Source organism: Phascolarctos cinereus, unplaced genomic scaffold (genome assembly GCF_003287225.1).
Source record: "Phascolarctos cinereus isolate Bilbo 61053 unplaced genomic scaffold, phaCin_HiC Scaffold_9;HRSCAF=440, whole genome shotgun sequence".
NCBI lineage: Eukaryota > Metazoa > Chordata > Mammalia > Diprotodontia > Phascolarctidae > Phascolarctos > Phascolarctos cinereus.
The window spans coordinates 2,712,171-2,721,978 of NW_027556402.1; the positions used below are offsets into that span (position 1 = coordinate 2,712,171).

The 9,808-nt window shown below is 52.7% G+C and overlaps 1 protein-coding gene across 1 annotated transcript in view; it reads left to right on the forward strand.

Moving 5' to 3' along the window:
• PCM1 (pericentriolar material 1) overlaps positions 1-518 on the forward strand; it is an 82,239-nt gene extending 81,721 nt beyond the window's left edge. Inside the window, 1 exon segment of the mRNA XM_078148557.1 lies at positions 1-518. Within this exon segment, the coding sequence (XP_078004683.1) occupies positions 1-150 (150 nt within the window). The 3' untranslated portion in view covers positions 151-518.
• Positions 519-9,808: the final 9,290 nt, after the last annotated feature.

A 9,808-nucleotide genomic window follows, 5' to 3' on the forward strand; every position in this document is an offset into this window, starting at 1 on the left:
GCAGATCTGATGAAGAAAATGGCAGCAGAGGAGCAGAGTAACCATTTATCTGAGGAAATACTAGCCGTGACTCACAGTGAGGAATTGGCCGGGGACCCTCAGACCCTGAAGGAGCCTGGTGAGGGGGCCAGTCCTCCGTGCGATCTCTGACCAGCCTTGGGCTTCGCTGCTTCCCGGGAATGCCTCCGCGGGAGCCACCGCCCCTCCTCACTGGACTGCCCACAGCGCGTGAGAGACGCGCGGGTGCCTGCCTCCCCCTCCCTCCACCAGTGCATACCTTCCCAGGGCACACTAACTACACATGTTTCCATCTGTATAAAAATGTACATCAGTGTGTGACCTGCTGCCTTAGAACTGGGACGCTCCCCTCCTCCGCTCAGGCAGGTCGCACGCACGGTGCAGCGGCGGGATCCTCCCAAGATTCGAGGCTTGCTTCTCTTTTTTATTTTTTCATTGTGATTTGTTTAGTAACTTTAAACTTAAAATGTAGTTTTAAATAAAGTTTGGACTTGTCTGTAGAGAGTCTTTTCTGAGCGTTCTGTTGCATGCTCCAACGACTTGGCAGTCACCAGCACGGAGTTTAGGAAGGCCCGGGGCACACTGGCCCTCCCACACAGCATGTGGGAGGAGGGGCATGGGCGTGGCCGGGGGTCAGTTGGGAGGGGTCCCTGAGGGCTTTCCTTCGTGCATCTGACAGTGCTCCAGAAGGGCCCTCAGAGAAGAGAAGGGTGCGGAGGGAGCACCAGAGACAAGACTTGAACCCAGGTCTTTGGGACTGCAGCAGCCAACACTAGGGTCCCTCTGCCCTCAGCTACTTCCTCTAGGTCTACTGCGGCGGACAAGGGGGGCTTTGCCTGGAGGAGAGGGAAGCCCGACTCTTTGTAGAGGGCACATCTCCCTGGGTCCTTCCTACATGCGAGGCAGGGACAGCTGAGAAAACCGAGTCCGGCTGCTCCGCACCACCCAGCCCTGTCGCTCCAAAGCAGGAGTCGAGGCAGTCTTGGCCCGGAGGCCAGCGGTCTGCCCGCGAGGCCATGCCGCTGCAATTCGGAGAGCAAGAGAACGACGACGGGTCATCTCTGACTCCCAAGGCTGGTTCCTGGCACGGGTAAACTGAGGTTCAGAGAAAGGGTCATCTAGGTAGTACGTACCCAGCACCAAACCCACTGCTTTCAGCATTACGTTGCCTTTCCAGTTTGTTTTCTTAACCTGTCTTCCTGGCCATGTGCCCATTTTAGAAACAGACCCGTGAGGTACGATGTCAGGCTCTAATCACCTCATCGTAAGAGTATCTAGAAGCCCAAGGTGGGCATACCACCCACCGTGTTTTCATTTTGCCTACTACACCTGTCTGGTCAGGCGGTCATGTGATTCCTCTGTCTCTGACCATTCCTTCCCCTGTATCTCCCCAGAACCCCTGCAAAAGCAAGAGAAATGTGGTATTTGAAGCTATGTGAAAGGATGGTTGTCCCCTGCCCCCTCTTCCTGAAGGCTGCGCTCAGTCGTCCCTAGAGGGCGCTCTTGCGCCACCTTGGGTTTTTCTGCCATCTTCTATTCCCAAGGGTCACCTGGAGGTAGATTCCCGTTGGCCTATTTCCTAGTTCCATGTTGGGGAAAGGACATCTTTGGGCACAAGCCGGCTCCTTGGGAGGCCAAGACGCTCCCCAGCCCTGAAATGCTGATGTGGGATCTAAATGAGAAGCCGTCACTCCCTCACCAGGTGGAGTGTGCGCCTCTGTTTCTGGGCCCATTGTGAGCATTCTTTATTTCCTCCCGTGCCCACTGAGAAGGTGGGTGTCCCAGAGACGGGATACACTGTTCTTACTTCCCTCTGTCCTCCTGGCCCTCTCTGCAGCCTTTGGCCTGGGTGATCCCCCCCTCCCCTCCTCCCTCTCTGACCGCTCCTCCTGTCTCCTTGGCTGGACGCCCCTCCAGATCACTCCCTCTCACCATAGGTGTCCCTCTGTCCTGGGCTCTACTCTTCTCCATCCAGACTACTTCACTTGGTGATCTCATCAACCGTTTATGCTGATGATTCTCAAATCTGCTTACCCACCCTAACCTCTCCCATAATCTCATCTTAGGGTCTTTCTTCTCCAAGCCTCCTTGCTCTTCTGAACATCCCTGTGCCCCTCAAACATACAACCATGGTCCCCGTCCTGTGTGGCTCCCGCCGAAGCTAGGCCTGACTGTAGGAAATGCATGGGATGGCGCCCAGATGGCCCAGAGAGCTGAGCTGGCTGCGTGGCCCGGTGTTCTAACATTCTTCTGAGGCTCCCGATGACGCCCCCAGGACCACAGAGACGCTCACCTGGCCCTCCAAATGAAAGTCTGGCATCTGTTTCTGCATCTGTAAAGGGGAGTCTGTTTTTTCATTTGCTCTTTACACCCCCAAAGGCCCTTTCAGTCCAGGGTTTTGTGATCCTGAAAGGGGGGTGTTGTTAGAAGTATTCTCATCTTTGAGGAGAAGGGGGCAGGGATGGGGCAGTGATAGGTGGTAGATGAAGAGACGTGAGCATCAAAGGCAAAATTCAAGCAAGGTGAGAGAGTGCAGCAAAGTAGCAGAACCACAGATGGGCACAGATGGGCACCTGGGCCCTCTCTGTCCTTAGCCCTCAAGTGGGCTATTGGCATCGGTCAGAGCAGGAGAATTTGGGCCCTACCTCCTTCCCTGGCAGGCTGCATCACCCCAGACCCTCCTGTGGTTTCCTTCCCTTTTCCCCCTGGAGCCTGGTCATGGAGGCCTGTGCCCCCAAAGCTGCTGTGGCTTAGACAAGCAGTTACCCTTTCCCAAAATAGAGCTCTAGACCAAGAAGGGGCCAAAGGCAAAGAAATGACTGGCCCTTTCCTCAGCCTCAAACCCAGAAGCTTGTGAGGTCAATGCTGTGTGAGACCCAGATTCCCTGCCAACCTGGCCAGGTGTTTTCCTGCCAAGATTCAAGCAGCTACCATGGGAATAGGCGGCCTTCAGGCCCCCAGAGAAGCTCCCTGAATCTCACGAGGACAAAGTGAGGGTCTCCCTGGGAATGGCAGAGAGGTCCTTCACCGCAGCAGCACAAAATGTGCCCACAACATGCTGGGAAATTCCTCCGGGGAACAGATGTCAACAAGTGAAGATACCCACAAAATAAACGGCCCCCAGTAAGGGCACAGCCCTCTCAGTCTACACAAATCCTGGGGATACATGGGCTGAGTTTAAATCTGAAAAAGTCTGAGACACAAAACTGCCTTGGCATTTGATTTAATTAGCAAGGCTGACTATTGCCCACGAAATCAGGTGATAATCACCCAGTGACTAGAGATGTTTGACAGGTTTACAGAGCTTATTGTATAACAGCAAAAGAAGAACCCTATTCACGAAGATACTATGTGTTCATAACACTGGTGATTATTCATAGGCTTTGCAGTAATAGGGAAGTATTGCTAGAACAGGCAAACAGGTGGATTTGCAGCATTCAGCTGCTGGCCATTGGGATGTGCAGGGGAGTTTCGGGTGGGGGTGGGGGGTAACTGCTAGACTGAATACTGGATTAGATTAGGACTCAGTTCTACCCTTCTGGGAACTTTTGAGGGAAGGCTCACTGAAAAGGGGGCCTGATCTTGAGTAGGCTGGAAGGCCGCCCCCCCACCCTCCAGCTGTCGGAAAAGGAAACTTGGCCTTCGGTCAAGAGTCCTGGGCCTTTCATCCTGTGGTTACCTAATTCCTACAAAGAAATATTTCCCATTCTAACTTCTCTGCTATCAAATGTTTTCAGTCTCTCTGGTCACTAAAGCGGAAGGGAAGATTTGTGCCAGCCTAGCCGTTAGTTAGCTAAGGAAGGGAAACAATCCTACAATCAAACTAAAGCAAATCAAAGTAATCTATACTAACTGCTTTAGAGGTCGCCATTGCAGATGCAAACATGATGAGCTTTTATGCTGAAATGACCCTAGACCTTCTTCCCAAGTTCCTCCCTGTCCTGTCCCCTCAGGTACCAGTGCGCCTACTTCGCCAGGGAGTTGGCCCCCACCCTCTCCCCTTCCCCACAGCTCAAAGCTTCTGTGACTTCTCCAGGCTGAGTGATTGGGGGACTCTCCTGGCCAAGGTCAACCAGCCCACCCACTTGCGCCTTCAACCCTCTGCCGTCTCCTCTATCCATTCCAATAATACTCTTCCACCTGACTGGTTCCTTCCCCTTGGACAGTCAGTGGGCAGACCTACGCACCTATGTGCTGGGCACTGCGCAAGGTGCCAGGAATTCAGAGACAGGAGCAGAGTCCCTGCCCTTGGGCAGCTTACAGCCTCTCAGGGGAGATCACATGTGCATATGGAAGTATTCGCAAAATGGAGGCCAGCATCTGGTCCCTGGAGGGATCACAAAAGGCTCCTTGGAGAAGGTCACACTTGAACTGTATCTCAAAGGAAAACTGGGATTTTACAAAAGTAAAAGTGAGGAAGGAGGGCATAATAGGCATAGGGAACAGCCTGGTCAAAGGCCTGGAAAGCAGAAATGGAGTGTCATGTATGAAGACCAGGAAGAAGGCTAGACTATAAAGGGGAGCGCTTAGCACGATGCCTGGCACACGTAGGCACTTAAGAAATGTGTCTTGGCTGAAGCAGAAACAGCAAGATACAGCAACAAAGAGCTTGGCTATGTGGGGTGGAGCAGATGGGGATTCTCTGCATACAGATGACAAATGGAGGTAACTGAGGTGGAGAGCAAAAATAAAAGAGGGTCCCTGAGGGCAGAACTTTGGGGGATGCACGAAATTAGAGGCTGTCCTGCGGGTGCTGAGCCAGCAGAGGAGACGGAGGACCCGGGTCAGGCAGGGAGAAGAGTTCCCAGATCCCACAGAGGAAGGGCCAAGAGGAGAAGGCAATCCCGGCGCAGGGGCTGCAGAGGCCAAAGACTGAGAGCGTGGAGAGGCCGTTGGAGCTGGCCACGAGGACACCAATGGTGACTTAGGAGAGCAGACACCAAACCGCCAACCATGAGAAGGGAGGACGGGAAACGGAAGCGACAGGAGAAGGCGCCTTCTTCTAGGTGTTCAGCTCTGAAGGGAAGGGGGGGGTGGTGGCCGCTGGTGAGGATCGCAGGATCCAGGGAGGGATTTCATGGGGGCGGATCTGCGGGCAGCAGAGAAGGAGCCCGTGGGCAAAGATAATTGAAGATGGTGATTAAAGAAAGAGGGGGTGGACAAGAGGGCAACGTGCTGGGGAGGACAGAAGGTGATGAGGTGAAGAGAAAGGCCGCCTCCTCGCCATCCAGGGAGCGAAGAGGAGAGAATGAGGGGCCGTGTTAAGGGACTGTGAGACCGAGAGAAGGAGGAACCCACAGCAGATTTTCCAGTAAAATATGAGTCAAGGTCCTTAGCTGACGTTCATAACAGAATGGGGCTCCGTGGGACACCATGGAAGGGGAGGAGGGACTAGGACAGGGACTGACATGGATAGGGACGGGGCAAAGATATGAGGAGAGAAGAGAAGGTCAGGAAGAGCTTGTACAGGGAGCAGGACGGAATGAAAGGATGGTCTTGCTATGGCATGGGCCCAGTTGTGATTAGGGAATGGACACGTGTAATAGACCCCATCAGCAGTCACGTCCTCCAATGCGTTCAAGGGGTCCCTAGCCTTAAAGGAGGTGGGGGAGGGGGTGGCAAGGATTCCACTGACCCTGGTGCCCTCTCAAGCCCTTGGGCTAGGTCATCCTTCCCTTTCACTGCTAAGTGTCTGGGAAATAAACAAATGCACTAAAACCAGCCACTTGCACAGCACCCAAACCGCCCTCGGTAGAAACTGGAAGAATTTCCTGGTCACCTCCTGAAAGAAAACCGCAAATGAAAACCCCCAGGAATGTTCTAGCCCAAATCTAGAGCAAAAACAGGAAGAAAATTATAGACCAATTTCTCTAAGTTCTTTAAATTAAAAAATGCAAATATTTTAAATAAAATACTAGCAAGGAGAGGACGCCTCCCGAAGAGCAAACGCAACGTATTTGACCAGGCTGGGTTTATACCAGGAATGCGAGGCTGGTTCAGCAGTAACAAAACTGTAAGCATAAGTGATCATATCAATAACAAACCCAACAAAAACGATATGATTTTTCAATAGATGCTGAAAAAATCTTTTGAGAAAATATAACAGCTACTCCTACTGAAAATATTAGAAAGCGTGGGAGTAAATGGAGCTTTTCCTAAAATGAAAAGTTGTCCCTATCATCTAAAATCATTGTCTGTGAGAGGGATAAGCCAGAAGCTTTTCTAAAAAGATTAGAGGTGAATCAAGAATGTCCATGAGCACAATTACGATTTGATATGGTCCTGGAAATGCCGGCTCTAGCAATAAGACAAGACATTGAAAGTATCGGCAAAGAGGTGGCAAAACTATCACTTTTTACAGATGATAGGATTGCCTACTTAGAGAAGCCTAGAGAGTCAATGAACAGCTAGTTGGAATAATAGCTTAGCAAAGCTGCCGGATACGAAATGGACCCACACAAACCATCAGCATTTCTGTATATGACCAACAAAGCCCAGCAGAAGGAGATGGAAAGAGAATTCTATTCAATTTAACTGCAGGCAACATAAAATACTTGGGAGTCTACCTGCCAAGGCCCATACAGGAACTCTATAAATACAATGACAAAACACCCCACACAAATAAAGATGTCACTGGAGAATAATAAAGAAATACTAAATGCTGGACAACTGCTAATCGCTCGTGGATAGCTTGAGCCAGTGTAATACAAATGACGATATTACCAAGATTGATTGACTCACTCGGTGCCATTTCAATCAAACTACCAAAGAATTCATTTTGTAGAGCAAGAAAAAATGACAACAAAATTCATCCAAAGGAACAAAAAGTGAAAAATCTCAAGGGAATCAATGAAAATAACAAGTGGGAAGGGACATGGAGCCAAGATGGCAGAGGAGAAGGAAGCGATGCAGCTGAGCTCCCATTCACCAGCCCTCTCCGTCAGACAGATCTATAAAATGCACCAGATCGAACCCTGAGGAAGTCCCAAAAAAACCCTCACAAGTCCTTTGTCTAGCCCACATCATCACAGGAGATCTGTAGGCGGCCCCACGGGGATAGGGCAAGAGCACAATACACAGCGTCATCACCCACCGCCCAGTTCTAGACCCCAGATCCAGGGAGGGCTGAGAAAGGGACTGACTGTGCAGGGCAGCTGCGTTCCCGGGAGGGAGGCACGGGGCAGTGTACCGACAACAGAGATCAGAACTCACCACCACCAGCGGCAGCAGCATGGCTCAAAGCCCAGGCACAGGGCAGGGTCTCACTCCCCACGTCCAGCCGAGCCCTCAGAGGAGTAACCAGGGTGGGGGCCGCAGGGGGGCCCAGAATTCTGCCACTGAACCAGCAGAGTCCAGCCGGCTGGCAGGGGCAGAGTCCAGCAGCATCTCCTCGAGCTCAGACCAGAGGGCAGCAATCCGCCCTGGATCAGACCCTTCTGGGGGCTCCGAAAGCTTGAAGGTCCCCAGAACTCGGAATAACACAACCCTCAGCACCCCAAGGGGATGCAACAGGACCAGCCAGCCCTTGCCTCCAAAAGGGCCACGAAGGCCAACCCTCACACCAAGTCCCTGGGAGAAAGGGCAGACCACAAAAGAACCCCACCCTCCTGAGATATTGGCCGGGGGGGGGGGGGGGGGGGGAGGTCTCTGAAGACACAGATATAGAAGAGAATGACTCCAGAATATCTCAGAGGAAAGCGCAGTGGAGATTCTGCACTGGAATGCTCGGGAAAGATGAAGCAAGCAAGAGTTAAACATGTTTGTCTAAATGGAATGAGCGTTTGAGAAAAAAAATGGAGAAGAAATGAAAACTGTGGCAGAGAGAATGGGAAGGGGAGTCAAGACTTAACGCAGAAGGTAAAAACCCTGCCCAAGCAAGATTAGATAAGACAGAGAGAGAAACAGAGAGGCAGAGAGACAGAATCAGACGGACAGACCAGAGAGGACAGAGACACAGACAGCAGAGAGACAAAGAGACGACAGAGAGAGAGAGAGAAGTAGCCTGTGTGTGTTAGAGCCAAGGTGTGAGAGGAGAAAAGTCCTGGGTAACAAAGCTAGAAGTAGACCCAGGACTTTAAAAGCCAAATAAAAGGATTTATGTTCTACCCTACTGGCAAAGTGGAGCAATGATGTCATGGGACATGCAGAGGGATCTCAGTGGCCGCTGGGCGGTGGAGAGGTTGAAGAGCAAGGGCCCAAAGGCGGGGGGCCAAGCAGGGCCGCTGTCATAGCCCAGCTGGTGTGAGGAGGGCCTGGGTTAGCGTGGCCACTGTGTGGACGGACAGCCAGGTCAGGAGGGGAGAGCTGAGGAGGTCTTGTGGCCCTGGGGGTCTTGCTTTGGGTACCGACCTGATCCATCCTGTCTGCTGCTGAGGCAGAAGGTTGAGGAGGCTGTGAAAAGGGAAGGGGCACCTGCTCCTCAGCTGACCTACTCAAATAAGTCAGGAGCTGGAGTAGATATAAGACCAGGACCCGAGGCGAGAGAGGAGGGGAGAACGGCTGGGTTTGGGGGATGAGGCCCAAGGTCTTCTCCTAGAGAACAGTCCCCACGGGGCCCTCCTCCACCGAGGATGGAGGACCCCTCCCAGGACCTCCCCCAACGCCTCCCACCCCCTGCTCCTCTCCAGAGGACAAGGCAGCAGCCCCTCCTGGCGAGTGCTAACCCTTCACTCCTCCTTTGTGGCCTCATCCATCCACATCCCTCTCAGGTAGCACAGGCTACCAAAGGCCCCTTCCCTGGCCTTGTCCCATCCCCTAGTCTCTTCTGCCCACCCAGGCCAGCTCCGTCCCTTGGAGGGCCCGAGCTCACACTACCCTCCCCTTCCATTGTGCCCTCTGCCACTCTGCTTTCTCATTAACAAACATCCTTCTTCACAGTAGACCTCTTCTCTGTCATCCTTCCAGTTCCTCCAAATGACAGAAACCTGACTCTCTCCAGAAGGTGCCACCACCCTCTCCAGCACTGGACGTCCCTTTGCTCGTGGCCCTCTGTCCACTGGCCAGGAGGAGGAGGAGGAGGGGGAGGCTGCTTCTTGCTTCCCATGGTCACCTCCAGACCCTCCCCTGCCACCGTCCCACTTCCCATCACCTATCCGGATGTACTGGAGAGGGACTGACCCAGCTCTTGGCCCTCACCTCCAGCCATATGACACTGATTTCAGTGGCTGCCGACCCCATTAGCCCCATTCTCCTTCCTTCCTCAAGGACTACCTACCTTGCAGTCTCCCCACTCCCTCCATCCCAAACCACACAGTTAGCCTTGGGGACACCAATGTCTACATTGCTGATCCATCAAATTACCCTTGCTCACCAGTTCTTCAGTTCCCATGGTCTTCGCCTCCTCTCCACCTCAGCCATCCGTGCAGGGATGGCCATAGCCTGGACTTGGCCATTATCTCCATGGTGCACTACTCCACAATTTCTCTATTTGACCACTACCTTCAGTCCTTCCAGCTGTCCCTGTGTGCCCTCTCCTAAAGCCAGTCTTTCCTCACTCCTACCTCCAGCCCTACACTCTTCCCTGGTTTTCCAGGCTTTGGGTTCACTCTCTTCCTTCAAAAGACTCCAACCTTTAGTTAACCAGTTCAGTCTCTCCCTCTTGTCCTATGGCACGGCCCATTCCCTGTCCAGACTCAGCTTCTAACCACCTACACGCCACCCACGCTCCTGAGCAGAAAGCCTTGCCTTCTGTCACTGAAAATATGGAGACCCTTTTCTACCCAGCCGCACACTTCAAATCCCTTCCACAGCCCCCCAAGCTCTTTCGTCTGGTCTAGTCTTGAAAGAGGTG